Source organism: Drosophila gunungcola, unplaced genomic scaffold, assembly GCF_025200985.1.
Source record: "Drosophila gunungcola strain Sukarami unplaced genomic scaffold, Dgunungcola_SK_2 000029F, whole genome shotgun sequence".
In the NCBI taxonomy this organism is placed as follows: Eukaryota; Metazoa; Arthropoda; class Insecta; order Diptera; family Drosophilidae; genus Drosophila; species Drosophila gunungcola.
In genome coordinates this window covers 440,217-454,214 of record NW_026453207.1, presented here as the reverse complement: position 1 = coordinate 454,214, position 13,998 = coordinate 440,217, and the positions used below count along the sequence as shown (strand labels likewise).

Below are 13,998 nucleotides of genomic sequence, written 5' to 3'. Positions count from 1 at the left end.
TAAATGTGTTAGGCCCAAGTGGCTGGTGTTTTTAAAGATATGCGCACTTGTGATAGCCGGTGCACATCTGGTGCTATCTAATACAGTTTTCTAGTTAGCTCATAGTCCTAAATATACCTGTATTCGTAATCAGTTTTAAATATTCTGCCAATTGATAAATGAGGTACAAAATTAAATAATAAACAAACATTTAATTACTGAATTATATGTCATACTTAAAAAATGATTTATTAATTATTTTATTTTTGAATTATTAATATTTTCATTTACGTATTGTATAAAATTTTAAAACTACAGTGATTAAAATACATATTATTAAAGCTAATTTTTATTAATTAATTTTTATTTAAAGAAAGTACTTTTTGGAAGGTTTTAAAATTTTTTGCACATGATAAGATAAGCTTCCAACTTCATTTTAATATTTTGTTTCGCCAAAATATTGGGAAAAAACGGGACTAGGGACTGTGCGCCGAGGGTCCACAAAAATATGTAATCCTGCTGCTGACATAATTCCGGTCGAAAGAGTGTCTAAAATCGAAAACATAAACAATAGGACGTCGGCTCGAGCCAAACAGTTGTTTTTTGAGGTTCAAAAATAACCTTTTAAATTCAGCATATTGTGTCCAATATTTACTTAATCCAAAAATTCGTAGGTCATTGTAGAAAGGACCCATTTAAGATAATTGAGCCTTAATTTCCAACCGATCAGTGCACTAATAGTTTTAAGATTCAGGTTCAGCGTTGTTTGCCTGCAAGCTGTGGGGCTAACTCAAGCCCTTTTCTGTCCATCCATGTCTGAATGACCTCGATGCTTTAGTTGCAAACCTCCTCGTCCAGGCGGTGCTAATTTACACCACGACTACTGCGATGTCATAAGCGAAACCAATTACTTCGGTCCTGCCTGGCAGCGCCATCCGAAAGACTTCGTCGTACATGGGGTGCTAGAACGGACCTTTGCGGGTGATTCTGGCCGATTCCAGCCCACCAAAAATTTCAAATTGCAGGAGCCTGTCACTGGAGTAGCAGCACCATCTCGCTGAGTTAAAGGCATTCCTCATGTCCAGCGTCGCTATCATGCAATACGTCTTGGCACAGTCCGTCCATCCGGTGCGTGCCAAGTCGATTCTGCTACCTGCACCTGAAGCATCTGAAGCCGAACTGGGACTCTGGTATACCGCCCGCCGCCGCTATGACCTTCTACTGTCTTGAGCTGATGATGTACTCCAGGACCTTGCCGGAGCCATCTAAAAGGCATATTGGCCCATATGACGATCGGTCATCTAGAGGCTTTCCAGGCTTCGGTAGAAGGACCAGCCGTTGAACTTTCCATCTCGCTGGGCACGTGCCTTTACTCAGGACAACTACCAAAACCCTAGCGAATAGTTCAGGGCGGAGTGTATGTCCTTGTTCGTGACACAGTCTGGCCTTGTCGGCGTATTTTTCAAGAATTAATTTATGTTGTTGGAACTTCAGTTTTTGCAATTTATTCAAACTTTGTCGAGCTATACCTTGTAGATAAAGTTGAAGAACGAACTATTTCTGGTTACATTAGCTATCGATGATTGGTTAAGCAGAACTGGAGATAAAAATAAAATTTGCATGAAAACAGGAGTAAACATTATTTACACTTACAAAAAATGGTACCGTAAAAAATTTTTTTGAATGGCAAAACAAGGTTTGATCTCGGGGGGATTTTTTGATTTAAATTTGTTAACCATTTAAAGTCCGAAGTGCTGTTTCTTTTGTTTGCTAAAAAAGTTTTTTAAATTAAAGAACAATGAGCTAGATGTTTTTTCAATGAAGAAAGTTTATGCCAAGTTCGAAAATCACTTTTATAGTTTCGATGTGCCTGTTAAAATAGACTTTACAAAAAGGCATTTAAGATTTTTGACCGGCGTGGAGCAAAAAAATTGTTTTTTCATTTAAAATATAACTAATATTGGTTTTTTGAAAGTACAGTTAAATGTTTTTGTAACTTTCTCATTCCGTAAAAAATTGATGAGACCCTTATACAATTTGTTTACGTATTATTTTATCTTTATTTCACATTTTGTACTAAAACACTTATAATTTTTAATTTTTAAATAGAAATTAGTGGAATTTGGCTTAAATCTGTAAAGTAGTAATTGTATGTTATTTGAATTCTCGTATATGCGAGGCCTGAAATCAGTTATATAGTAAATAATTTTCTAATTTTTAGATTTTGTTTTAACTTGTTTAACACGCATTTGCATTTTGAATACAAATTTTAAACATTACGTACCTGATTCAAAATGATGCATACTATTTTTATTCTTCTCTAAGGTTGACTTGAGGCACATGGATGAACAGCAGGGCAGCAACGTGGTCGACGTTGGTGTGGACCTGTCGGAATTTTACATGTCTGTTGAATGGGATATTCTCGAAGTGCCAGCAGTAAGGTAAATAAATTACTTGATAGCTCTGAAGTGGCGGTAACCTTTACCAAGTCTATAAAAATGCGGTTCTTTGGCCTAATTTGTTTATAAAACAAAGAAAACTTAAGAAAATAACAAGTAAAGTAACAAAAATGTCCGTATCTTAGTATCAGAGACAACTGCGAAAATGATAAATTGTATTGTTTTAGAACCTTAAAGGCTTCTACCCCCTTCTAGTCTAGAAGCCTTAATTTTGAGCATTTTTTTTTTGTAAGATAAGAAAGAAATGAAAAACATTTTTAATATACAATTTTTTTATGTTTTTATTAACATTTTTAAATTATACAAAAAAATATTTAAAAAACCCAATATTCGGCGAGATTCAGGCCTGTGGAGTGTTACGTCAACTTGAAAACAAACATTTTTTTTTAACCAATTTCTTTGACCTCTTCGAATATTTTAAAAATACTTGTAGCGCTTGGTGCAGCTGCAGATGGTCCAACGCCATTTAGATGCAACGTGAGAATCGGTGGCGCCATCTAGATCTCGCTGAGGAGAATCGGTGGCCTGGCAGGGTTAGATGAATCGGGGTAACAGGGCGAATTGTCAGACTTTCCCAGAGTGAAAGAATTTCTCCAATTAAGTGGAAAGATAAGTTGCCGGCTTTATTGCGGCGTCATTAGCCGCCATTCCTAGTTTGGCATCTAAAGTGATTATTTGAGTCAAGAAGTGGTGTTTAAGATAAAGTCAGAAGTAAAAGTTCTTAATCAGGCGAGGCAACCACTAACAGCAGCAACAGGTATCACGGAAAAGGAGCCCAAAAGGAAGATCCCAGTGGGATTACAGCCAGGTCCAGGGGTGAGTGAGAAGCGAATGAGGTCTGCTAGATTTTCTAAGAGAGTTCATTTTATTGCATAGGTGTTGGCCAAAAGGTGCCGCCCCAAGTCCCAAGAAGCAACAATATTAATCGGCGAAGGCAAGCGCAACCCGTAAAATCGGCGAAGGCAGGCACCAGATTTTTTTTGCATTGCTGTGAAGCCACCACAGCGCAAAAGCTACCAAAAATCGCCGCTCCAAAAGGAGAAGATCACGGACGGGCAGACAGTAGAAGCGTAAAAGAAACCGGCGATCAAAGCGTGAGATCAAGCGTTTCGCCAAAGTCGACGGCGTTGAAGGTTCCGTTGTACGGGGCATAATATCTGCGGGGCATAATATCTGCCCATAATTTAATCTTCAGCTCCGACTAGAAATTAAGCAGCAAAAGCTGCAGCATGTGGAAAAATCAGTGAAATTAAAAAGTTTTTTTTTGTTCTATTAATCTTCGGTATACAAATGAAGTGAATGATCTAGTGAGTGAGTGAAGATAAGGAATGTGTGGCGATTTTGCAGTTTTTTTATTGGTAGCTTTAAATAATGAATTAGGCTTAGAATAACAAAAAAAATGTCAAAGAAGAAAAAAAAGTTCGAGCGTTCCTTTAACGGTGTCGGGAAATGTTTAAATAAATAAGTTCCTCCCAAATAGCAGACTACCGTCGCCGAAAGCGCTTTCATCGATGGATGCTTAAAGGAAATTGGTGAGTGATGAGCTCAAGAGAGCATTATTAACCCAATATAAATCACAGTATTTCCCCTTTATGAATGTTGGGGAAATCGACGGAAATTTTCCCGTCCGGCAAGCGTTCGGAGAGTAAACCTCGGAAGTGAAATACAGGAGCTTGTCCGACGTGAATGGGCACGCGGGCAGCTTTGGCGTTGCGTAGAGTAAACAAACCTCGGAAACGCAACTCAAAGCCTCACTGACCCGAAAAGCCCCTCCGCGAAATTCACTAAATTTTGTTAGCCTGTCCCTAACCTGCACGTGAGTAGAAAAGGCCGGCGGTAGTTCCCCGCACTTTTCTCCGGTCTGGTAAGCGTTCGTATTGCGTAGAAAAAACAAACCTCGGAAACGCAACACGAGAACTGGCCCAACCTGGAGTAGCACGTGGGTAGCTTTGGTGTCCGCGTTGCGTAGAGAAAACAAACCTCGGAAACGCAATACGGCAACCTGGCCAACCCGAAAAAGCACTACGCGAAGTTCACTAAATTTTATTACCAGCACTTGGGGTTTTAATTTCACAAATTTATCTTCCTTTTATTCATTCTTTTATTCTCCCTATCCTTCGCACTCATTACTGTCTGTCTCTGATCTATGCTTCTTATCTTACTTCGGAGCTTGGTCTGATGTCGCCGCCCGCTGGTTCCTTCCGCTGTTTTCGATGTTGGTCCGTTCAGCTCGGCTGCCGCAAAAGAAAGAGAGCGATCTCAGCCGATCGCTGTTCTACATCGACAAGCTATTTGCGCTTTGCAGCACGCTCGCGCCATTAACAGCACTAAGCTTGCCCTTAACAGCACACTTTGCGCTTAACAGCACGCTCGCTCGTTCACGGGTGATTGCGATAACTTATCGATACTGTCGGCATTCGACCCGACTGGCCAGCTGACCGATCTTGCTGATCAACACTGGCAACCTCGCGCGCTTATAAATGAAACTATAACTTAGGTTTTAAGCGGAGTGGGCGGAGGGCCACGATGACTTCTCCCCGAGTGGTCACGTTGACGCGAAATTTAACGCCGTCTATGGGGCGAAGATATCGCACGCGCCGGCGATCCGGAGCCTGGATGGATGTGACGAGAGCGGGGGGTAGACGGCGATCCGGGGTGTCCATCTGTTGAATGTGGTTGTCTCTGAAAGGTGCCCAAATAGTTAGCCTAGTACTATGTTACCTAGCTTGCCTAGCCTGAGTGCGAAGATCAAACTATCTTTAACTATCCTATTCGATACAAATTTTCCCGCTTAAAGGAAACTTGTTGCCGGGCTCGCCATTTACGTTTACCCTGGTAGGGTTGTATCGGGCACGTCATCAAGTGTGGGTTGAGAATCACTCCTTCTGGGGCCTTCTGAAGAGTCGTCGTGTTGTTCTTCGCGCGGATGATATTCCTTCAGATCGCCTATGTCAGCTGTACGCCTCTTCCGGCCGTCTACCTGCTGTAGCCGCACGACATTCGATGATAGAAATTTCACCACCTTAAACGGACCCGCGTACTTCGGTGCAAGTTTTGCGTTAAAGCCCTCGCTGGACTTGGACAGATGGTGAAGACGGACTAGCACCTGTGAACCTATTTGGGGTCGCCACCCGCGTCGCCTCAGGTTGTAGTATCGACTTTATTCCTGAGAAGTTATCTGGTTGGTTTCCAGGGCGGTGCGGAACGCTTCCTGAAGCCTTTTGGCTCGTTCCGTTGGGTCCAATGGCGAGGCATTTAAGTCGGATGCGACCGCATCGAAGAGGGCACCTGGCAACCTAGGCTCCCGACCTTGTACTAGGTAAGCCGGACTAAACCCTGTGCTGGTGTTTATGGCGAGGGAGATCTCGGGCATTAGTTGGTCCCATGTCCGATGATCCTGATTCACATATTGTGCTATCATTGTCTTAATAGTACGGTTGACGCGCTCCGTCGGATTTTGCTGGGGGGAGTAAGGAGCGGTATAATCCAGTTGAATACCGTTGTTCCGGCAGAACGCCCGGAAGCTTCGGCTGGTTAATTGCGTGCCATTGTCGCAAATCAACCTCCTGGGGGCTCCAAAGCGAGATAGGATCCTTTCTCGGAATCCGAACTCCAGTTGGGTGGTAGTGGCCTTCTTCAAGGGGATGAGCTCTACCCATTTGGAGAATATATCGATGAAAACTAGGAGCATGGTGTTTCCCCGCCGGGTCCGGGGAAGGGGTCCAACAAAGTCGGCTCCGACGAGCGCGAACGGCTCCGTAGGTTGGCGAGTGAGCATTTTGCCGGCTGGTTTACGCTGACTAACCTTGTACTGTTGGTATGTCAGACGTTTAGTGACATACCGTACCACGTCCCGAAGAAATCCAGGCCACAAGTAACGCTGGGCGATCCTCCTGAGCATCTTCCGGATGCCCAGGTGCCCGGCGGAGGGATGGTCGTGGCATTCTCCTAGTACGCGTTGACGCTGTTCTCGAGGTACGCACAGCTTGCATTCCCTGACGCCTGACGCCGTGGGATTGTTAATGGAATTCAAACATTTGAGAGCCAGGTGATCTGTGATCACGTCGAACTTATAACCCACCAGGTAGCAACGAAACTTTCGGGTGGCCCATACAATGGCGAGGCACTCCTTTTCAGTGGCCGAGTAGTTCTCCTCCGCCCGCTCGAGTCGACGGCTCACGTAGGCGATTACTCGTTCGTCGCCCTCAATGTTCTGGGTGAGAACCGCGCCGAGTCCGTCTGAAGTTGGAACTTTTACTCAAAATTTGGGCCAAATTCGCGCTTTAAGTGAACCGAATGCCTGCTGTTGGGGTTCTTCCCAGGTCCACTTTACTCCCTTCCTTAGAAGACCCGACATTGGTTGTACTAGGGAGGCAAAGTCTTAACAAAACGTCTGTACCAAGATGCGATTCCGAGATGGCGGCGAAGTTCCTTGAAGTTAGTCGGGGAATGTAGCCCCTGGATTGCCGCTATTTTGTCGGGGTCTGTCCTGATGCCTTCCTCGCTGATCAGAACTTGCACTTACCCCGATTTAAGCGTAGATTCGCTTCTCGAAGGCGCCGGAGGCTTCCCACGTTTCCCCGATGACGACGATGTCGTCTAAATAAGCGAAGGCGTGGGGCTCCATATCAGGGCGGATGACGCGGTCCAGGGCTCGTTAGAAAGTCGCTGGGGTGGAGTGAAGTCCAAACGGCATGGCTTTCCAGTGGAAGAGTCCACGTCCGGGGACAGTGAATGCGGTGCATTCTCGACTGGCTTCCGCCATGGGAATCTGCCAATATCCGTTTTTGGGGTCCAACGTGGAGATGAACCGGGCGTTCCGTAGACGTTCCAGGATATGGTTGATGCGTGGACTCGGGTACGCGTCGGGTATGGAGTGTGCGTTGAGTTGACGATAGTCAACGCACATCCGCATGTCCCCTGTCTTGTTTCGGACCAGCACCAGCGGTGCGCTGTGCGGACTTCGAGAGGGTTCAATTCGTCCGTCCTGCAGCAGTTCGTCCACCTGCTCGTTGATGATACGCTGCATGGCCGGGTTCTTGGGATAATACCGCTTATTCATCGGTTTATCTTCCCGAAGGGTGATGGTGTGCTCGGCTGTATCCGTTGTTCCTTGCAGATGGTCGAAGTGCCTAAGCTCCTCTTGAAGGGACCGGAGGGTTACTACGTCGAAAGGTTCTTCCCCGATCCCGGCGGGGATTCCGCGACTGTGGCCAGGTGTCCGTGAGGGCAAGGCTTCCGGAACGGATTGCGCCTCTGAGCGTCCTCTGTATCGGTTGGGCGGGTAGCTGGTACTGCGGGCTTCCCGGGGAAGATTGTGACATATCCGGGTGGTCGGGGGACGTTCCTGTCGTTGTGCTGGCTAGGCGTTCCTGACCCGCGAGATACTTCCGAAAAGGGTTCCTTTTCTTGGCCACGGCGGCATCCGGTAGTGGCTGGAGGCTGTACTTGCCTTCCTAGATGGTGACATCGGCGCGTGCTCCGATGGAACTGGGGCTGGGTTCTGCCCCGCGGTCGACGTGATGTGATGCCTAGGGACGGATATGGAACCCGTTGTGACCCCCTCGTTGGTCCTTGTTGTCCGCTGGGTAGGAGCCGGTGGGTCCGAAGGGTGGGCGATCGCCGCTGTGGTCGCCGCTCGGGTGGCTGGGCCTGGTTCGGCTCTTCGTGTGGCAGGCGGGGCTAGCTGGAGGCATACTTGACCGCAGATAAGGGTTGCCCGGATGCCGCAGAGGAAGTCAATCCCGAGGATCACCTCGTCCAATATCGTTGGCAGGACCAGGAGGGTCATGCGGACATGTTGTTGGTCTAGGCGCACTTGTGCGTGCACGGCCTTGTTGACTTCCTTCGGGGATCCGTCCGACAGGGATATTTGGGTGCGAACTTCTTTGATGTTTCGACCCGAAACGAGTCGGTTGGCGACCGCTTCGCTGACAACGCTTCTGGAGGTCCCCGTGCCGAGAAGAGTTGCCCCTCGATGGAAACCGTGGCGACGATCCGGCCTCCCGTTAGCGGTGCGGTGGATCTAATTATGGGGAAGCGCTGGGTGGGTCGCCGCCTGCTCCCTGTGTGTGTGAGGACCCCAGCTGATACCCGACTGGCGGCAGCAGTCAATGGTGGGGGCACCACGTTGCCCGCAGTCCCAGCAGTATAGGACTGGTGGGTTCTGGCATTCCCGGACGAAGTGTCCATCCTCCCCGCAGCGACTACAGGCTCGGGCCACGTCGACGGGTGTTTCCGCCTCCTGGGAGATCATCCGGTTGGATATAGCTGGATTCGGTGTGCCGAAAGGCGTCGTCGCTGGTCGTATGGGCTCTCGTCGGCGAGGGCCGTGCGGACGGCTGCTCCTCGTAGTAAATCTACCACTGGCGGGTGGAACTAGTGCTGCTTGTCTTACTGGGTCTCGGTCTCGAGCAATTTCGAAAGCGGTGGCTAGTTGCGTCCACCCTTCCAGCGAGGAGAATTCATGGCGTTGATACTCCGGCAGCAGGTTCTCGTAGATACTTTCAAACTCCTGGTCGAACGAGTAGTTCGCCCGTTGCATCATCAGGCGTAGTTCTACCAAATAGAACTTGAAAGGCTCGCCGCCTTGCTGGTGGCGGGCCCTGAACGCATCCTCCAGGCGCTGATAATACCGTAGAGGGAGGAAAAACTCCAAGAACTCTCGCTTGAAAATTTCCTAGGGCACGGCGTGCATCTGGTTGGCTCGGTACCAGCCTTCGGCGCGGCCCGATAGCAAGCGAGCGATGGCCCGTGGGATGTCGCTGTTCCGTACGCTGTATGCTGTAGTTGTTGGAAGTTGGAAGCTAAGGTTTAGTGGCAACAAAGAGTATAGGCAATTTTATATACAGAGTACTGACACTCACAGAGCAGATACTAGTTTCGAACTATTTGTGTGGCAACGCAAGTATCTTGTTTGAGGGAATGGCCAGGGATTTCTATTGCAGGTTTCATAAATCGGTCAGAGTGGTCAAGTGGGATGGACTCTGCTGCGCTTTACGGAAGCAATTCCGGGACACGCGCAGCGATGTGGATATTAGAGAAGCGATCAGAGATAGGAAGCAAAAGGATAAAGAAGATTTCGATACATTTAACGACGGTGTCGTTCAGCTTGTGGACAATTTAGAGTATCCAATGCCAGAACGCGATATTGTAGATACCTTGAGATACCTTGAAATTCGTCATAAGCTTTAAATGTCAGAGTCAGCACAGTAGAAAGCTTGCGCAAAATTTGTCGGCGTAGAGAAGGTTTTTAGGGGACGTAAAGCGAAAGTATACCTACCAAAAGACGGTTCCCAATCGGATGATGCTACCGAATTTTCAGACGTCGAAGCCGACGAATCCAGAGACGAACCAGTAGAAAAGCTATGTTCAACAAACCTACCAAATTTGTCCGAAAAAAATTATAGTCCGCTTACATTTTGGCCCCAATTATTTAAATCAAATCAGCATTTGCCAAGTCCGAAACCTGTCTGTCCGAAAAATAGATCAAGAAATTCAAACAGAATAAAAGCGTTTTGGAGTGTGGCTAAATCCATTAATGATATTCGTTACAAGAAATGCGATAAACGACCTTATGCTGAGGTACGGGTGCTAGATCGAGTGGTATTAGGGCTTCTTGATACAGGAGCGGCCATGAGTGCTTTAGGAGGAAAGTTGGCTGAGCAAGTGGTCTTGAGTCGAATTCCTTTTAAGAGAGTGGCAACGGTGGCAAGTACAGCGGATGGAAAGAGAAAAGAAATAATAGGGCGTTTCCGGTGCAGTATAAGAAAATCACTAAGGATTTAGAAATGCATATAATTCCAAGCCTTAGTCAGGATCTTTACTTAGGAATATATTTTTGGAAGGCTTTCGATCTTTTGCCGGCCAGTATGAATATAGCGGAAAAAGCTCCGGAGTCGCATACTCTTACAACTAGCCAATAGGAATTACTCAAGTCTGTAGTGGCGCTGTTTTCATCATTCGCTATTTCTGGTTTAGGCAAAACCAGCCTTGTTTCTCACACGATTGATATTGGAGACGCGAAGCCGGTGAAACAAAGGCATTTTCCCGTTTCCCCAGCGATTGAAAAACTGCTATACGAAGAGGTGGATCGGATGCTGAGTTTGGGGGTGATAGAGGAGGCAGATAGTGACTGGTCATCGCCGGTGGCTTTGGTACAGAAGCCATGAAAAATTGGTCTCTGCTTAGACAGCCGTAAAGTCAACGCACTTACCTAAAAGGATGCATATCCGCTACCGCAAATAGATGGCATTTTGGGCCGGCTTCCCAAAGCGATGTTTATATCCAGTCTCGACCTTAAAGATGCATACTGGCAGATCCCCCTTGATAAGGCATCGCGAGATAAAACTGCTTTCACTATTCCGGGGAAGCCCCTTTATCAATATAAGGTCATGCCTTTTGGTCTCACGAACGCTTCTCAGACAATGACCAGAATAATGGACAAGGTTATTCCAGCCAGTCTAAGGAATGAGGTTTTCGTGTACTTGGACGACCTGCTTATTGTATCTGAGAGTTCTGAGTTTTGTAGCAAGCTTTGTCAAAACAGCTGGTTTGACCCTAAATGTCGAAAAAAGCAGACCCAGAGAAAATATTGGCCATGAAAGTTTTTCCTCTGCCGCAGTCGCTCAAGGCTCTGCGACGTTTTCTTGGCATGGCTGGGTGGTACAGAAAATTCATCAAAAATTTTTCCTCTGTCACAGCCGCTCTTACTGATCAAAATGTGTTTAATTGGAAACTTTGGATTCCGCCCAAACTGGCTTCCCATGTAGGTATTCATAAAACATTAGAATGAGTGCGACGGTATTATTTCTGGCCAGGATTAGTAAACGATGTAAAGAGATATATTCAGACTTGCGATACTTGCAAAATGGCAAAAGCGCCAAATTGTATACAGCGACCGCTAATGGGTACTTCTCCGGAATCCCAGCGATTCTTTCAGAGGCTGTTTGTAGACTTTCTCGGACCATATCCCCGTTTTAGGAGTGGGCATATAAGGATTTTTATAGTCCTGGATCATTTCACGAAGTTTGTGTTTTTGAAAGCAGTGAAGAAACTCAAGCGGATGTGGTGATCAAATATATGCAGAAGGGTCTTTTTCACACTTTCGGGGTGCCAGAAACTATTGTGTCTGACAACGGTTCCCAGTTTAAGTCTGAGTCATTTCAAAAGTTTCTGCGGGAAAATAAGGTGGGTCATACTCTTACCGCAGTTCATTCGCCGCAGACCAATGTGTCTGAAAGGGTGAATCGGTCCGTAATAGCGGCAATCCGTTCTTATGTTCGCCTGATCATAAAGATTAGGATGAGCAGCTTAGCAGCATTTGTTGTTCATTGCGGTCGGCTGTCCATTCAAGAATTGGCACTTCGCCTTACTATATGGTTTTCGGACAGCATTATATATCTTCAGCCTCGACTTTTAAACTAATGAAGAATTTGCAAATTTTGGAAGATAGGTCAGCGGTGTTTACCCGATATTCGCTGGATATAATTCGAAGCAAGGCCTGCGATGTAATGAGGAAGCTAAATGGAAAGAACTCGCGCCAGTACAATCTGCGTTCCAGGGATGTGTCTTACGCGGAAGGGCAAGAAGTGTTTAGTCGTAACTTTAAACAAAGTAATAAGAGTTAAAAGGAGAGTTGGCCAATCATTACGATCTAGAGTACCTGCAAGGGAAGTATGTTGGCCCTCTGCTTTGGTTTATCTGTCTTGGAAGTGTGACCCCCAAGACAGATCTTTGTCAGACTTTCCCTGAGTGAGAGAATTTCTCCAATTAAGTGGAGAGATAGGTTGCCTAACAGCAGCAACAGGTATCACGGAAAAGGAGCCCAAAAGGAAGATCCCATTGGGATTACGGCCAGGTCCAGGGGTGAGTGAGAAGCGAATGAGGTCTGCTAGATTTTCTAAGAGGGTTCATTTTATTGCATAGGTGTTGGCCAAAAGGTGCCGCCCCAAGTCCTAAGAAGCAACAATATTAATCGGCGAATGCAAGCGCAACCCGTAAAATCGGCGAAGGCAGACACCAAATTTTTTCGCAGTGCTGTGAAGCCACCACAGCGCAAAAGCCACCAAAAATCGCCGCTCCAAAAGGAGAAGGAGAAGACCACGGACGGGCGGCCAGCAGAAGCGTAAAAGCAACCGGCGATCAAGGCAGTGTCCGGCGTGAGATCAAGCGTTTCGCCAAAGTCGACGGTGGCGTTGAAGGTTTCGTTGTACCAAGGGAAGGGGCATAATATCTGCCCATAGTTTAATCCTCAGCTCCGACTAGAAATTAAGCAGCAAAAGCTACATCATGTGGAAAAATCAGTGAAATTAAATTAGTCAAAGTTTTTTTTATTCTATTAATCTTCGGTGTACAAATGGAGTGAGTGATCTAGTGAGTGAGTGAAGATAAGGAATGTGTGGCGATTTTGGAGTTTTTTCATTGGTAGCTTTTAATAATGAATTAGGCTTATAGTAACAAAAAAAAAATGTAAAAAATGAAAAAAATAAGGACGAGCGTTCCTTTAGCGGTATCGGAAAATGTTTAAATAAATAAGTTCCTCCCAAATATCAGACTACCGTCGCCGAAAGCGCTTTCATCGATGGATGCTTAAAGGAAATTGGTGAGTGATGAGCTCAAGAGAGCATTATTAACCCAATATAGATCCCAATTTTGCGTATATTTATTCCTTTGAAGCAAATCTCTTAGTAATTCTGTTACAAAAAAAAAGAACAAAAATAAATCATACGCTACCGTTTGCTAGGGACCTTTGAAAAATGTAAACAAAAGCTGAAGAACCAAAAGAATTCTAATGCATTTTTATGTTTGTGCGAACGCAACCCAATCGCCGTTTTAAAGTCTTCCTATCCTCACGCACTACGTCCTTCAAATACTCTGCCTTAAGCAATTAATTTGTCCAAGTTGAATTTTATTGTGTCATGATTTGCTGTTAGTTATATTGATATATTTTTAATTTGTATTTATATTTACTGTTATATATGTCATTGCATGTCAAATATTTCAAATATTTATTTATTTATTCACCTCCGATTTTAACGTGTATTTTTAAGAGTATTATTTCGTCTTAGTTTTAATAAATATTTTTATAATGTTTTAAGCACCTATATCTTTGCCGCAACTAGCATGAAGCCTCTGTAGGGTAGGGTATCTAGGCCTAAAAAGGGGTCATCAACAATTAAGAAAATAAAAGGGTATTATGGCCATAGGGCGGGCAGAAGACATCCTCAGTCATCGGAGGTGAACTGAGACTTTATTTGGGCTTAAGGAAACCGATGTCCCTCTCCCCTATTTTAGTATGAGTTCTCTACTTCCAGATTTAGTAGGCTTGTCTTTCACGCGAACATTAATATTAGGATCATTAAAGGCATCTATGGAATCTGCAGAAAGACCACCACCCCCTAATTGCCGACAAGCACCAGCCGGACCAACGCTCGCGTGCGCTCAGTTCCATGTATCACCATCTCGCCTGAAATCTAAATTATTTGTGATTCGTTACATACTTGTAGTCAAAATTATAATCAAGTCCGAGGCAGACACAATAGAGAGTTGTATAAAAAAG

At 45.5% G+C, this 13,998-nt stretch overlaps 1 protein-coding gene across 8 annotated transcripts in view; it reads left to right on the top strand.

Annotated features, from left to right (window-relative positions):
• Positions 1-13,998, top strand: part of LOC128263947 (acetylcholine receptor subunit alpha-like) — a 609,051-nt gene that overhangs the window by 352,607 nt on the left and 242,446 nt on the right. For all 8 annotated transcript variants that reach the window (XM_052999220.1, XM_052999224.1, XM_052999228.1 and 5 more), the window contains one exon: positions 2,305-2,420. In XM_052999220.1, coding sequence (XP_052855180.1) covers positions 2,305-2,420 — 116 coding nt within the window. The remainder of the gene's footprint in view (positions 1-2,304; positions 2,421-13,998) is intronic.